This window comes from Strongylocentrotus purpuratus, unplaced genomic scaffold (genome assembly GCF_000002235.5).
Source record: "Strongylocentrotus purpuratus isolate Spur 01 unplaced genomic scaffold, Spur_5.0 spur5_scaffold_11, whole genome shotgun sequence".
NCBI lineage: Eukaryota > Metazoa > Echinodermata > Echinoidea > Camarodonta > Strongylocentrotidae > Strongylocentrotus > Strongylocentrotus purpuratus.
The window spans coordinates 31513490-31530318 of NW_022145596.1; the positions used below are offsets into that span (position 1 = coordinate 31513490).

Below are 16829 nucleotides of genomic sequence, written 5' to 3' on the forward strand. Positions count from 1 at the left end.
GGTAGACAATTTCATTCTTTTTCATTCAACCAGTTTCATTTTTATTTGAGGAACATGTTGTTCAACCATTTACTGTGTTAATAATATCAGCAAATGATCTTTAGTGCATGAAACACTAGATGAAAATAGGAAATTACCGTTCCTGTAAAAGCACTTTAATAACTTTCCTGGCACTATCATCATATCATCAATTGCTTCTATAAATATAGAAAAACAGATACGGCTAATCAATTATTTACCCAGTTCTATCATTATAAATCATCACTTTGATATTACATTTCCATAAATAGCGAGAGAAAAGTGGCCACTTGAAGCTATTAATTATTTCACCCTTCTCTGGTTAGCAATCATTAATTTGAACAGGCTTCAATGAATGGGAAGGATAAATAATGCATTTGTAGAAGCAATTAATTGCTCCTCAGTAGGTTTGATCAGTCAATTATTATTTGATGGAATATCTAGTTGACTTAGTCTTATCAGCTTTCATACCATTTAGAGATGTTGGTAACAGATGTTAAAAAACACAAGTTCAGTTCAGTTCCGCATATAGATCTTTTTAAAATGCTATAACAGTCTTTAGTCTGTGAGAGTGTTTAGTCTTTGATGGTCATTAGGCGCGTCCTCATCATCTCGAGATTGCCAAATAGCCCGCTATTTCTGATTTGGGAAATAATCTAGAAGTAACAAATCGCGTCTTCACTATCTCGAGATTCGACCTCGAATCTTGAAACTCGACCTTGAGAAATAAGCTCGAGATATTTTGCTCAGCGTTAGCGCGTATTGCGAATCTTTGGTCTAGTGAAGACGCACAGGACAAATAGCTGGATATTTTGCCGAATAGTGGGATATTTTGCAAACTATCCCAAGATATCTTGGGATGACAATCCTGACCAAATATCCTTCTAATTGCTACTTCGGTCTGATGAAGACGCAAATTAGCTGGATAGTTTGCGATCGGGATAATTCAAATAGCTGGATATTTGGCAATCTCGAGATAGTGAAGACAGGCCTATTGGAGAGGTGCCTGTGTAAGCCTGTGATAGGTCCTTATGATTAATAGAAAACTATTGCTATAAATTCAATATTGACATTAACGACTATGTTATTGCAATTTCATGGTCATGTGTGGTATAAACAGACTTCAATGGTATGATTGTTAACCCAGAGATTTATGTCACAGTCCTCAGTGAACAATTGCAAATATAAATAATGTTTAGTTGAATAATGTTACCATGCTATGTATCAGCAAAAGGCATGCATTTAGTAAGTATTGTGCTGATATATATGTACAGTGATGAAGTGAGAGAAGAAGGATCAAATTATTTAGTATTTACTTCAGTCGATGTCAATAGGTATCTCTGAAACTAGCAACAGTCTAGCAATTGCCCTGAAACAACATTTTATGCACTTTTCTACTTGAAAGAAGAAAACAAATAATTGCATTTGAAAGTTGGAAGTGAATATCTTGGTCAGTTTGTGAAATGAAATTACTGCAATAAATCCAGTATTCTAAATTCAAATCTCTTCTCATATGCTAGGTTTAGGTTTGGTTTAAATCCAAGTTTAACTACCCAGAATCTTAGACTGATGTCTCACGTTCTGGTTTTAAAATTTGTTTTGTTCAATACAAGATTAGCAGAACAGATTATTAGACCAAGATCTGAGTTCTCGCTTTGCTATACCTGACCTGTACTATGCTTCACACCAGCATCGTCGGGTTTAACTTCTTCTTATAGAACAGATTATTGTGGTTAAAGTGAGGTCATTGGAATGGCTCCTGTCATGGTTGGAAGGTAAAATTGAGGTTTTATGAGGATGGGAATACCAGGGTAATGAACTGACCAAATATCAGAGTGATGAGTGATGACTCTATATCATTAGAAAGAACTGGACTACATGTATGAAGACTTGGATTCTTGATCCTTCTAGCTTTATGGACTTCATATAGGAGGTTTATGCAGTCATCATACCTCATGATCATTTCCTCATTCCCATTACTGACTATCATAACATCATGTGCATTAAATAGTTCTGACTCTTCCCCATCCTCCTCTTTCTCCTTCTTTCTCTGTATTGTAATCTTCAATGTCATCATCATCATCATTGGTGAAATGTCCATCTTTATCACTATCACCATCATTATCATCATCATTATCATCATTTTCAACGCTGTTGTCATCATCATCATCATCATCGATGTAACCATTATCATCATTATTATCATTTTCACCACTATTGCCATCATCATCATCATCATCCTACTCATCAAAATAATTTTTTCTTAAAAAGCTATCTTCCTTGTCAAATTGAATAATTGTTATGCATCTTCCTCTTCTTTTCTTATATTCCCTCTTTTCTTTACCACTTTTCTTTACCACATCATAAAAGCATGCCATTTTAACCATCACCATCACCACTGACACATCATCCGTATGATTGCTATTCTTTTTGTACCACTGTGCAATGAGAGATCTATTGACTGGAAGAAAATACACATGTATAATTTGATTATCGAACACTATATCGTGTTTATTGTTGCTCAATTTCATCTTTAATTATTTTACTACAGTGAGAAGTCATTTCATTATACTGGCGCTGCAATAACATACCCATTTCACCCCACCTACATGTACTTAGATGAATGTATAAAAATAAACTTGAAAATATGCAAGCACTAATCGCACGCACTTTCTTTGTTTAGGAGAAATGCTTAAATATTACAATTAAATTCATTTGAAGGTACTGAATATCTTTCTTATACATACATGAACATTTATTCTGTCAATAATAATAATACTTCTACGTATTCATAAGTCATATTTAAATTCAGAATTTGAACAAATATATTTTGAGCAAAAAGAATGCATCATACGTTTCTTTGTAGATTCTTTGTAGATGCAATTGTGAAGGACTGAAAGATATAAACAAAATATTATCTTTACCTTGATACTGAGGAAAATAGAAGTCAGAGCAATGGTGACCAAAACAAATTCTTTAACCAATTAATTAATAAAATTCTGACATTCATTACCATTAGATTTTAAAGTGTAATGATTGTCAATTTGGTAGCAGTATATAATTTGAATCTTGAAAATACGGATTTTAAGCAAATTACAAGTAAACAAATATATTGATACGATAAGTTTATATGAATTATGAGAAGAAAAAAAGAGGGTAGAAAATCAGTAATTGTAATCGTGGTTACTGTGTACACTTCTGATCCTGTTGCTTGATTTGCAAATTTTAATTAATTTTAGTGTGTAAGTAATCAGGTATGTAATCAGGTTTACCGATGAACTTGGTTCAACTCTGAATACATACCTCTAGAGGCTGCCAGCATGCACCCCCGGGTCCGCAGTCATAATGACTTTACGTTAAATCATCCACATTCTTATCATACTCTCTCTCACGGTCAACCTTCTCTCTCTCTCACTCCCTCTCTCTCACTCTCTCTCTCTCTCTCTCTCTCTCTCTCTCCCTCCCTCCATGCTGTATGCTCATCTTAGTCCATCTGCTGTTTATGTTAGTTTACTATGTTAGGGTCTTTTAAAATCATTATTTCAAGTTCATTTAAACACATACTTTAAATGGTTGGGGAAGTCGTTGGAAGTTTCAAGTGAAATTCAAGTGGACTTAAAGTTGTTTTTTCTTGTTGTTCATTTGCCTGCACTAATTGTCAAAGGACTTCATCTATTACATTTTCTTGCTTATAATGATAAATACACAAAACACTGAAGTTATTTCATCACATGTCTTATGGAAATTGATTATTGTTTGTAAGGATTATGTTATGAAACTGTTCTGAAAGTCAAAAGCAGAATTATTCACATCGAGTGAACACCATTCCAAATATTCACACTAATGCAAGATGTAATATGTACAATCAGGGATGTATATGACTTTCACCATTCATATTCCAAAGGTTTAAAGATAATTTACACAAAATGAAGTCTTAGGATCTAGTTCCACCATTAAAATAGTAATTTGAATCAAGAATTAGTATTTCAAATTACTTATTGAGATATAAATAAAGAATTAAGGCAAGCAAAAGGACTACTACATGTACAAATTGTAATAGTGAGGCCCCCTATAAAACAGTGTGTATACTGAAAAGCTTAGTTTGTAGCAAGCCATGATATACCAAATCACATTATCTCAGCAATACTAAGGTTAGGATAATCTGTGGGGATCGATGCGGGCCAAAATCTTTCATACTACTATCCCCTTCCCCTTCTCCTTCTCCAGCCAGGGCCTGGGGCCTGTTTCACAAAGCCCTTTTTCAATGTCGAATGACAAAAATCAGTGACAAATCTGCTGATAACCAATCAGAAGCAAGGATTTCAGTAGCTTATCACAAAAACTGTCATTTGTCACTGATGACAAGTTTTGTGAAACGCCCCCCAGGTAATAACCCATCAATGGGTCAGTTTGTTTGGGATGATTACGAGCAAACATTATTTATCAAGCAAGGACACATATTAATCCCACTGTGTGTGCATGCTAGCCTCATGCAAATATTTACCAGCTATTCAAGTATCAATAGAGGGGTTTTTCATTAAAGGGTATTGCAAAGACGGCTTGTAATTAAATCCGTTTCACTGGGTTGTGTAGACTTTCGTTAATATATTTTTGAAATATTCTCTCTCTTAACTGTTCATTTTTCTCTCATTGTGCTTCTGATGCTTCTATCTTTTTGAAATTGTCTTCTTCCAAAAATAAGAAATGCTGTTCATCACTGTTTCAATGATAGCCAACGCTTGGGTTACGTGATTAAGATCAGAGATCTTTCATGCTCATGCTCATTCCAAATTTTTGTGAAAGTTACTTTAGTAATTTTAGGATGGGATGAGAGATAAAGGCATATTTTTATCAGAAAATCACCTAAGTTGTTATGGGAAACTTTTACTAAGTACTCTTAGGTTCTAGTTCTGCAAACATGTACATTAACGTGCATGTCTTCTCCATCTTCATGTTTTTATTCATGTTTTTATGCATGAATGATTTGTACTTCTGTGACATGCTTTAACAAAATGGCCCAGTCATGTGGAAAGCTGTAATGGCCTTTATGGAAAGTAACATGACATTTCAAAGAGAAAGTTAGTGGCATATGCAGGACAATCAAAAGGGGAGGGGAAGGAGTAGGGATGAGGAATGAGAAGGAGGGGGAAATGTTGTAAAAGAATGTCTAACAAGGCAAAGGGAGGCCAGAAAGTTTCGGAAAGTTCCTAACAGAGGGGATAATATACATGTACCTCTCTTCATTTTGCTCATTTGATGGCTGGGGACACATTCCCCTTTACCTTCCCTGGATTCCCCAAATTAAAGTTATTTCTATCTTAGTAGTCAATAAAGCAAAAGGACCCTGTCAGCAAAACAAGACCATAAAACAATCAGACAATACTCCAGGGTGATATCTATAGTAGATGTGAGCTTGTTATTAGCTTGCCTTCCAGCCCAGCCTTGCGACGAGGACGGTGTCAAAATAATGTTTGATGCCTGTAAACAAATCACTTGATTTGTGTCTTGTGAGTGCACATGATGTCATCTTGATGTGTCGCGTCTATTATTTAGTGCCCCTTGCCTCTCCATATCCCGACAACCTGGTTTTATTATTTAACACTGCTCACTAGCTCCGTGTCGAGAGTCATGAATAGTTGATAAACCCAACACCCCTTAACATCAGTCACCAACCTATTCATGAATCAGTACAGCTAAGCTGTAATTGAATAATAATGAAAAATATATGAGAAGTACTGCAAACCTGTGATTTCAGTCACTGGGAGTGGAACTCAAGATGAGGTGATTTGTTATTCTGGTTCGTCTTTGTTATTAGACATTTCAGGTAAATGTTAATTCAAGGTTGTCTTTTCTTGGGGGTTTGCTATTTCCTCTTGTTTTAGTGTTTCTTTACTACTCATGGATAGTAATAGAACCTTAGATTACAGAATCATGGCATTCCACCACCTCGCTCCACCACCTTCATCTTCTTTTCTTGATCAAATGACAATTTGCATTTTGCATTTTGTCCTAGGAAACCTGTTTTTTTAAATTAACTGTTAATGGCATTGATGATGATCACTATCTTTGAAGCTGTGCTGTTTTCATTTTTCATGACTCAGACAAATTATTATTAAGCACTGTATAAATACATAAGTGGCTGTTGGTGTGATCAACAAGATGTATACTTTTTTTATTATTAAAACAAAAACTAAACTAAACTAAACTAAACAACACAAACAGCAGCATTAGAAAATTTAAGCTAATTTTTTCCCTCTTTTATTACAAGAATTTTTCTCCTCTTTTATTACAAGAATTTTTGTCTGGTGGTGGTTTTGAGAGGATGTTTTGCTATTAGCTTAAAATCTTACAAGTTTGTTACAGAGCTATACTGGTGGATCAACATAATAATGCAGACACTAAGCCCTTCATTCTAATATGTTGCTGAAGAGAAACACTTACGATGACAAGCAAGACATTTTGTTCATTTTGATAGTGTGCTCGTCTGCGATGCTCATGTTACAGACACCCTTGAGGGTACGTTGTGTTTGTGGTGATATCCCAGTTGAGATGGAGTGCCTTGCAGATAGGCTAAGCATCTGTCAGCGTCTTATGATTTATTGCTAAGATCAAATTTTGCCACTTTATCTGATGTTATGTATGGGACTGCACCATGTTACCATGATTTCCTTCCTCTTCAGAATGTTCGGCAAAGAATAGATTTGGAATGATTTCAGCAGCTGCAAAAGAGATACAAGTCTAGATTAGCTGTGTAGTATAGTGTATTTTTACTCCAGTGGTATCACAAAGTTTATTATATGGTATGATTTAAGAGTAGATTTGCTGGTTGGAAACCAGATTAAATAAGAATTGATAATCTAGCTCAGTGTGTGGTGAAAAACAGATCCCTAATATTGTAACTTGATGATGCAGACAAATTTTGAGTCAAATAGTTGTGAAATATGTTGGGAGATATGAAGTTAGAATGAATAATTGTAAATCAACACATTTGTGTTATATTAGTTTTCTTCATTTACATCTGTTTTAGATTTTGCTTTACATGTTTGCTTTTTTATAGAGAGAAGTGGGTGTAATGAAGAAAAAGCTTAAGATAAATCCATTTTTGAATATTAATGATGTAATCCAGATAAACCATTTTGAAACAAGCAACGCACATGCATGAACTATAAAGTGCTGTTAAGGATGCTATTCTTGAACTCAACATTGATTTCTTGCGGTGAAGGTCAAAGGTCAACTAGAGGCATCTCTCTCTGTTATGATGTTGTTCTCATTTTTCATAGATGTAGGGTGAATTAGGTCTTTTTTTTCAGAAGACAAAATATAATTTCCCATGAACATACATGTACTGTCTATTCAGAGTCACAAGGACATTAAGGTAAGTCTGTGTTAAAGTATATGATTTAACACCCTTCTGGCACCAAACAGACGATATGCACTGCGAGAAATAGTTGTTTCATAGAGGTTTTGTCTATGTGTGTTGGACTTGGTTTTTGGTAAGGGTTAGTCACGTTAACACATAGAAACAGTGATTTTACCAAGCACTTGTAGATCAGGAATTCTGAGAAAAACAAAATCATTATCAGGTTACAGTGTTCGGAGACTGAAGGGAAGCTGACTCCTTATGGGTATCTCTTGTGGAATCAGTGACGTACCTTGATCTAATCACCACCCAGCCAAACGATCCAACGTCGGTCGGTCGGTCGGGGAGGGTTCCGGGCAGAACGAGAAAAGGGAAAAGAATAGAAAGTGATGCTAGGAGGCAATTAGGGGGCAAGCCGTAAATCAGGACATTACTCGGCACCCCATTACCAAGATGAGACTCCCCAGTCCTGTTATTCTAGATTCAGACGTGATCTATGGTTGGTGGCCTGTGAGGCGCCAGTCTGACACGTTCATGTTCCTCAAGAAACAAGCACCGGGGACCATTGCCTCCAAGCACAGCATCATAACATTGGTAATAGAAATGCAGAGGAACTAGAGTTGTTCAGGTGCTAGACCTGCCCTCCATTTTGTTATTAGACCTCTAAAACAATGTGTTAGGGGAGTCCTTCATCTCGATAAGGCGGAGTATTCATATTAATATTGACTTTCAGCAATTGAAAAAAGATATTCCACTCCACTCAATCAGGAGGGACATTAAGGATCTTGTTAACACATGTTACCATGATATCAAAAAGCCAGTGGGTGAATGCATGGTACATGTATATCTCTCTGTGGTATTCAAAGAGTTAAAGAGAATAAGGGTGTGAAGCAATTCATGCCCTGTAGATACATGTTCACTGGATCACTGGGTAGAGAGAAGAAAATCTCACCATTTGATGGGGATTTGATAGGCCTGAGTCATCTCTCTCAGTCATGTATTCATAAACATTGGTTTGAGTACCTGTTTTTCTCTTATCCTTGCTCTGTCATACTGTCTCTGTCTCTGTCTCTTTCTCTTTCTCTATCTCTCTTTTTTTTCCTTCTATTTTTTCCTGTATTTTTCATCTCTCTGTTATTTCTCACTGTCTCTCCCACCTCTTTGTCTCTCTCTCTCTCTCTCTCTCTCTCTCTCTTTTTTCTCTCTCTGTCTCTCTTTTTCTCTCTGTCTTTCTGTCTCTCTTTCAGTCTTTCTTTTGCTCTCTCTCCCTCTCTCCCCACCTCTCTCTCTCCCATCTCTTTCTCTCTCTCTCCCACTCTCTCTCTCCCCCACTCTCTCTCCCCCTCTCTCTCCCTCTCTCTTCGCCTCTCTCTTGCTCTCTTGATCACATCAATTTTTAATTTAGAGTTTTAAAGCATAATTTTTGTTATCCACTAGATTTGTAATAACCTTCAATTAACCTGTTTGAATACCAGGAAAAGTAACTTTCAATCGTCCTTTTCTTCCAGGAAATGATGTAAATTAGATCTGTGAAATACAGATTAAGGAGATTGCAGGGAGTCTCGGTAATGTCTGACAATTAAAAATGCTACAGCTCATTACCACGTACATGCATAAGACCATTATTGCCTGTTTAGAGCCAGGAGGGCATTAGCTCAGATACTTAAAGGGATTGCGGTATCTTTGTCTCAGATTCTAAACAAAATCCTGGATTTAAGCTCATGCTGCAGTCATAATAATAAACCTTTAGGTCAGTCAGGAATCCTATGGCTATGGCTATCCTATCCTATCCTATGGCTTATCTGATTATCAAAATATTTATGATTGGAATTTGAAATTTCAAAAACCGTTTTCCCAACGGTTTTTATAACACTACATTCTATTGGGGAAAATGAGAATGATAAAACCAGTCACTCTAAGATTTTTTTACTTTTTTGAGGCACTTCATGATCATTTTGAAGCGCAATTTTTTTTAGGGCTTTAATTTGACACCATATCACAGACACTGATAACACGTAGGGCCATACATCTCAGATTTGTAAAACTGGAAACTTAATTGTTAAACAATGCCTTTAAACATGCGGAGTTTAGGCCCTTCTTGCTCTGAATAAACCATATTGTCTTAAAGGTAAAGACCAGTAATGGTCATGCGATTGCATTGTGAAAGAAACGTTGTGGAATCGATCAGAAAAGGTCGATCATCTAGCATCTAGCATCTGCAAGGTTCTGGAATCATCAAAATGATAAGAAATTTGGCTCATTCTTCGTAAAGTTACAAGCACTATACACAGAAAGATGTATATGGGACTACCCTATCTCTCTCACCAGACCATGAGAGAAATAAATTTACCAAATATATGAATTAGTAGGCGGTTTCCCGGCAAATTTTTATCATCATGTATTAGTCAAAACATATTCTTTCACATGATTGGTAATGAGAGCTTCCATTTCATTTTTTGAAATTGGGGCGTTGCCAATACTGGTCTTTACCTTTAACACCCATCAGCAAACTTATCCCGCTGTCCCTCTCGATCCCCCTGAGTGACGAAACGATCAGACTATAAAGATGACATTAAAGCGTCACTTTTAATCTGCTCTTTCTTGTAAATGACTTGCACGTACATGAGACGACATAGGAGCGATTCTCTACTACACGTGTAAGCAAGCAATGGAGAGAAGCGGCTTTGAATGATTGCTCTTCAGAGAAAACTTCCTTGATTTGATCAAATTACTTTCCACACTTAGTCATCCCACAAAAGACACTCTCTAAAATACTTACTGCTAGAACATATCAGTGTAGACAAACTTCTGTGCCTTAAAGGTAATACAAAGTTGGGGTATTGGGTCATGAATTTGGTTCAAATGAACATATTGGAAGCATATGCGATCCTACAATATTCAGTGATCGTTGTCGCGGTTGAAATCTAGTTTAAAGTTATGAAATTGTAAATGATAAACTCTTTATGTTGTATAGCTCACTCTCAAGGCCAAGATATTACTTAAGCTATAAAACAATGGTTCTTGACTAAGATCGACCGATTTCCTATTCCCGTTTTGAAATTGTATATCAAAACTACATATTCTGAGAATTTCATGGTCGCAGCTGCCATTGTACGGCCGTATGTGCTATTTGAAATTTGTCAAAATTTACTGGGAGCACCAGTAAATTTTTATATTCAATTTTTCTCAAAAGCAAAAGTGTTTTAGGGGCTAAATTTTCTAGTGCTTATAAAACATCCACAGGGGCATCCAAATATATCAAAATTGTAAAGAATCACTATCCACCCAATTTTCAAAATTTCCAAAAACTTTGTATCACCTTTAATATTTTGGTATGTAAATGAATTATGGGTATTTATAATATTTCCTGAAAATAATAATTTAGTATATAGTGTAGAAGTTATATATTGTATTTTCACAAAGTCTTTGAAATAAGTTAGGGTATTGGTTGAATATAAGTGAATATATTACATTCTTCTTTTGGTTTGAGCGATTGTGTTCTTTCTTCTATTTATGAAGCATTATATTCAAGCATGTCTTAAAACTTATCAAAGAATACTAGAAAAGTCTTTTATAAACGATTAATCTTCATCATTCAGATCACCGTATTCTCATCAATTTACTTGTCAAGGTAGTACAACAGTTTTTGTTTAAGAATGGCAATCATCAATCATTACATCACTTTCCTTTTTGCTCTGCTCTTTCTCCCTCTCCTCCTTCATTTCTTCTTTCCCTTCTTCTTGTTCTTTTTTTATAATTCTTTTTCTTCACTTTTTTTCTTCTTCTTCCTTTTCTTCTTCTCCTTCTATTTCTTCTTCTTCTCTTCTTTCTTCTTCTTCTTCTTCTTCTTCTTCTTCTTCTTCTTCTTCCTTTTCTTCTTCTCCTTCTAATTCTTCTTCTTCTCCTTTATTTTCCTCCCTTTTCTACTTCTTCCTTTTCTTCTTCTCCTTCTACTTCTTCTTCTCTTCTTTCTTCTTCTTCTCTTCTTTCTTCTTCTTCTTCCTTTTCTTTTTCTCCTTCTAATTCTTCTTCTTCTCCCTTTTCCCCCTCCCTTTTCTTCTTCTTCCTATTCTTTAACCTCTCCTTCCTATTTCTCCTTTTTCTTGTTAACATTCTTCCTCTTCCTCTTATTCTTCTCTTCCTGAAAAAGAAGGTAGATATTAAAAATGACAACAAATGTTGAGTTTCTCGACTCATACCATGAGTCATTTCATGCTTCTATCTTTCATCTTCTAATACGATGTGATAATCAGATCTCTAGGACTGTCATCTCATCCTTCTTTCTTCACCTCTTCAATCCCACGTCTCCATGGTAGTACTTAACCTCTTGCTCAAGAAACTCTGGTTACGGATTCGTTCAAACAATTTCATGAAGCTAGAATCAGGAACTTGAAACACCATTCAAATCGCTGATGTGAAATGCGCTTTCTTAGTATCCCATTCAGGGATTGCTTTATTAGTTTCATAATGTTGTGTCTAATGTGGCTTGTAAAATTGTCCACATAGGATCTTGGTTGCATTCACGAAATAGCCTGATTTTGTATAAACTTTCTTAGGAATGCATATTTTGGGGAGTTTGAAATCAGCCATTTTGAAAATGAGTAAATTTATTGTTGGGTAAAAGTCATGAAAACAACCATGTTCTAAACTGAAAATCTTTCAAAAGCCTGATTCGTGGCTGAATGAAATCTTATGAACACAGCATAAATGGTGGTTTGAGATCGTATCGTAGTATCCACCTTACCAAAATGTTGTGCCAGCATTGTATTAGTGCTTGCCGAGGGTGACGCTCTTGCTTCTAAGTTTCCAACGGAATGTTTTAAGATGCCTCTTAACCCCTGAAAGCTTTAGCAATATCTGTTTTCCTTGGTCCTGATGTTATCATGGAGTGGCGGGAGTGAATGCCTGAGAGGATTCATGTTACCGCTCCATGCAGGTGACACAACCTCTTAAGGTGGGCTGGAGAAGAAAATGCTAACTAGATTCTGACATCAATGATGTACCAGAGGAGATAATGGACTTAGACAATGGTCATTTCTGGTGACATTTTTTTAAAAGGGAATATGTGAAAGAGAGATGAAGAGAGGGAGGGGGAAGAGAGGGAGAGAGAGAGAGAGAGAGGGAGAGGGAGAGAGAGAGGGAGAGGGAGAGAGAAAGAAGAAGAGAAGAGGGCAATGGTGAGACTAAAGAAGAGTGAGATGTAAAGAAAAACATATGAAAAACTAGAGATTGGAGATTCTAGTAAAATAGTGTCGTGACCAAGACAAGGAGAAAGAAGGATGAGAATTGATATTTGGAATGTGAGAAAGAATTAAGTATTAAGTATATAACATTTCACAGTATATTTGATCTTGTTTTAAGGTAGTTGTAAAGAAATAACAGACTTTATTTTTCATTGCTATTGTCTTATCCATTCAAAGGGCCTTTTATAAAAATGGGGAAAAGTTTTTTAGGATGCTAAAAGCATTAAGTTTGTAGATCTTAATGTTGATGAAGATTTGAAGTGTTTTCTCGCGATCTACTTAGAAGCAAATGCCATTACTTGCTATAACCTTTAATACTCTAGCTGACTATCCATCAACTGGAGTTTGCAAACATATGATAAATTAACATTATGATTGGATTGGCAGATTGATAGTGATGTTTTGATTTCTTCTTCCTCCTCCTCAGCTTTAACACCATCGACCCTGTCCAGTGCTACTGGCTGCCAGAATCATATTACCACGAAGCAGAGGACTTCTATCTCTCTAAGCAAGACATTACCAAGGCAACGGATAATGGCATGTATCCCTCTTCATCGGAATCCTCCCAGTACTCCTTCAGTGATGGAGGAGGAGGGAAGGACAAGAAGCAAAAGAAGAAGAGGAAGAAGGAAAGAAGAGGCGATTCAGATATGTCCTCGTCAAGCAGTCTTCAATCAAAAGGTTTTGGATTCCTGGATTGAGAGCAACCACTAATGGATGCATGTTAAAGATTTCAACACGTTTTTGTAGTTCAATGTTGTTCTAACAATTTCAGCAATAATTTCTAACAACATTCCATTTTTAGGGAATTTTGTTAAGGTCAAGTAAGAGAAACAGAAAAAGTGGACACTATAGGCAGGTGGCCTTTATAGAGTATAGATAGGTGGCCACTTAGTCAGGTTTGACTGTACTTTAGAATTCAATTATGTAAAACCTTGCCTGAAACAAAACAAGACAATATAAGGTGAAAATAAATATTAAAAATAATGTAAAGTCAGTAGAAAATACAATGAGGACATACTTTGGTTGGGATCAATAGATTCAGATTAATAGTATTTTTGATATTTGTGCACATGGAATTAGCAATAAGAGCTTTCAAAATTGATATTTTTCATAAAATGATCAAAACAATTCAATCTGATTCATTCCATCAAGAAATGTGCGTTGTAAATATATCCTAAAGTGATTCAATCACCCAAATGTCAAGCAAACTTTGAGGGTATGAATAATTGCCCTGTGTCTATTTCCCTAGACAAGGTATTTCACCTATAGTTGTCTGACCTTACCCAGGGTTACATGGCAGGGTTTATTAATTGAAATGTGCAAAATTACAACAACTAAAGTACGGACTAAAGCCAAGGTGATAGTTTCAGAAAGTTGCATATTTAATTTTTAATTGAAATATGCTTAACAAAGATTATTTTTAACATCATTACTCTGTGGCAACTGGTTGTAATAATTCATGGTGTCTAGAAATATATCCTTCTTTTTTACTAGGAACTGCAAACCAATTCTTACCCATTTCTATATACATATGACACAAAACAAAAAAATTATATAAATGAACATATTTGTATATACATGTATATTCATAATTCAAATATGGCTAGTGTTGTGATGTTGCTGTCAGCTTTTCATGATGTTTCTTATACATACAGCTTAAAAAGAGTACAACGTTTACAAATTGATTTATTTTTGTGGAGTGTTCAGTTTGAAAACATATTTGTGTACGTACATAGATTTTATGAAAAGATGGGAAATGGAAGTAAATAGATGTACATTTGACATACCATAATGCTTTCACTTACAATATTGAATACTATTTTGCTCTTCCTTTATACCGTTGATAATATTAACTTTGCTTATATTTGTCTAGTGTGTGATCTCTTTCCTTGATAAAGATGTTTGCTAGTAAGTTTCATAATAATGTTATACTATTTTCATTACTGAGTGTAAGATATGTAAAATACATGATCGAGATATATGAGCAGAAAGAAAAGAAATAATGGCATTTACTATCTGTCTTTCATAGCATAAAGGTAGAAAGCGTTTACAAGTGACGTATGGTTTTACCCAGCATTCGATATCCCTGGGATATTATGCCGGAGGCTGTTGGAGTAAAATGATCTATTCCGTCCAGATAATTATCCAGGGAAATTCTTTGTTTTCCTGAGACGTGCAATTTAACTGTTGAATGACGTTCAGATATGATGCCTTGGTTTACTATGTGGTCCTTTGAATAGATCACATTACAGGTGGTATTTGTGGGGAGAGGAACAGAGTAGATGCCTTTTCACCCTTGGAATACATTAACATAAATTGCAATTTTTTTTTTTTCTCAGCTCAGAATATCTCCTAAAAGAACTTTTTTTTCGGGGGAGAGGGGGGGGGGGGGGGTAAATAGTCAATTGTTGAATTAAAGAAACATTCCTATCACTAGTTAATAATGAAAAGCAATTTATTAATACTCTTTTATTCTGTTAATAGTGATGGACGTTTATAAAAATTATTAGCTTAACATTTTCATTTGAATATTTCTAAATCATTATAATGTTATCCGCATTTAGTCTTTCTACAAACGTTTCTAAAAATCTGCAAAAAACAGGTAAATAATAATAAATTTATAATTCACTTAGGATACATGAGGGTTATACTAAATCCCAAAATGATTAAGAATAGATTATTTCTCTGGTTGCAGTCATTCTTTTTTGTTTTATTCTGTAATTTGTTTATGCAATAAAGCCTTCTTTGAACATAGATGTAATATTTTTTCTGTATAAATAAAATGATCATGCAAGTATGAAAACACATTCATCTATGTGCATTTTGTGTAACATCATAACATGAATAATGCACACACAAAAACCCACCTTAAGTTGGTTAGCTTTTTTGTATGTTTTACTGGAAGAAATTATACCTCTCTCTTACCTTCCCTCTCTTCTTCTCTCTCTCTCTCTCTCTCTCTCTCTCTCTCTCTCTCCCTGTCTTTCTCTCTTATCTTTTTTTCTCTCACACATTATCCTCAGCTCTATTTCTCCTCATCTCCCCTCTCTGCCTGTAATGAGTGATACATGATGGATCCTGCACAGGGAAATGCAAGGTGACGGTCACTTTGTTTTTCGACTCAATTTGGCAATAGATTTGAATAATTGCTTGCTTCACGTCTGTTGACATTTCTCAGACTGATTACATCAGTGTGATGTGATGCGAGAGCTAGCCCATGCAGGAAATGGTGATTCCTAATGGTACACATGGTAATTAGTAGCGTGTATAGATGCAAGGTTCCCCGGGGAATGGAGATGGTCGTGTGTTTCATCTACGGCTCCTAGCTCCATCAGAAATAAAACATTACGATGGATACCACTCAACATCCCCATCAATCACTCTCGCAAATATTTGTCCATCGCGCGCCCTTCGACTTGGCCAGAAAATGAATTACATAACGAGACTTTACGTGATTATCCCAGTAATATCGTGTGATATCTGTTTGTAGGAGGGAAGATGGTGGTTGTGGGTGGGTGTGAGTGTTAATATAGCATTGCTGATCTACCGCTTCCTATGATTGTGTTGTGAGTCAGCAAATATAACCAAGAATGCTGTTTGGTTTGCAGTGAGAAGTCATACTTCATCCATACTCATACAATCTGGAGCACTCCATGAAGGAACGCCACGAAGGCAGGCCAGTGCTCTATAATCCCCCTGGTGTGAGGATGGGTAAGGTGCGGTGTCACTCGACACATGGCGGTATTCTCATCACTCAGAATGCTTGGTTTACGGATCAACCTGTTTAATGAATTGAATTGGGTCAGCTTGCTTGCTCTGCCATTCGACAGGATTCATCTCGAAGACAATCCCTCCCTCCTGACTACTCGCACTGTTCGGGTTTCTATTCGTACACCCTGTGGTGCAGATGGGGAGAGAGCTAGAGAGAGAGAGAGAGAGAGAGAGAGAGAGCTAGAAAGAGAGAGAAAGAGATCGAGAGAGAGAGAGAGAGAGAGAGAGAGAGAGAGAGAGAGAGATAGAGAGGGGGTTGAGAGAGTGAGGTATAGAAGGGGGAAAGGAAAAGGGAGGTAGAGAGATTGAGAGGGAGAAAAAAGGGAAAAGAGAAAGGGAGGGACGGAGAGAAAAAGAAGGTAGAAAAAGAGATGAGGATCGAGGATGTAGAGAAAGAGAGAGACGCAGAGACAGAGGAGTGAAGGGGGACTGGA

At 36.1% G+C, this 16829-nt stretch overlaps 1 protein-coding gene across 6 annotated transcripts in view; it reads left to right on the forward strand.

The window, feature by feature from the left end:
• LOC581386 (von Willebrand factor A domain-containing protein 3B) overlaps positions 1 to 15427 on the forward strand; it is a 59516-nt gene extending 44089 nt beyond the window's left edge. For all 6 annotated transcript variants that reach the window (XM_030981168.1, XM_030981164.1, XM_030981166.1 and 3 more), the window contains one exon: positions 13049 to 15427. In XM_030981168.1, coding sequence (XP_030837028.1) covers positions 13049 to 13322 — 274 coding nt within the window. In that variant the 3' untranslated portion in view covers positions 13323 to 15427. The remainder of the gene's footprint in view (positions 1 to 13048) is intronic.
• The last annotated feature ends 1402 nt before the right edge of the window (positions 15428 to 16829 follow it).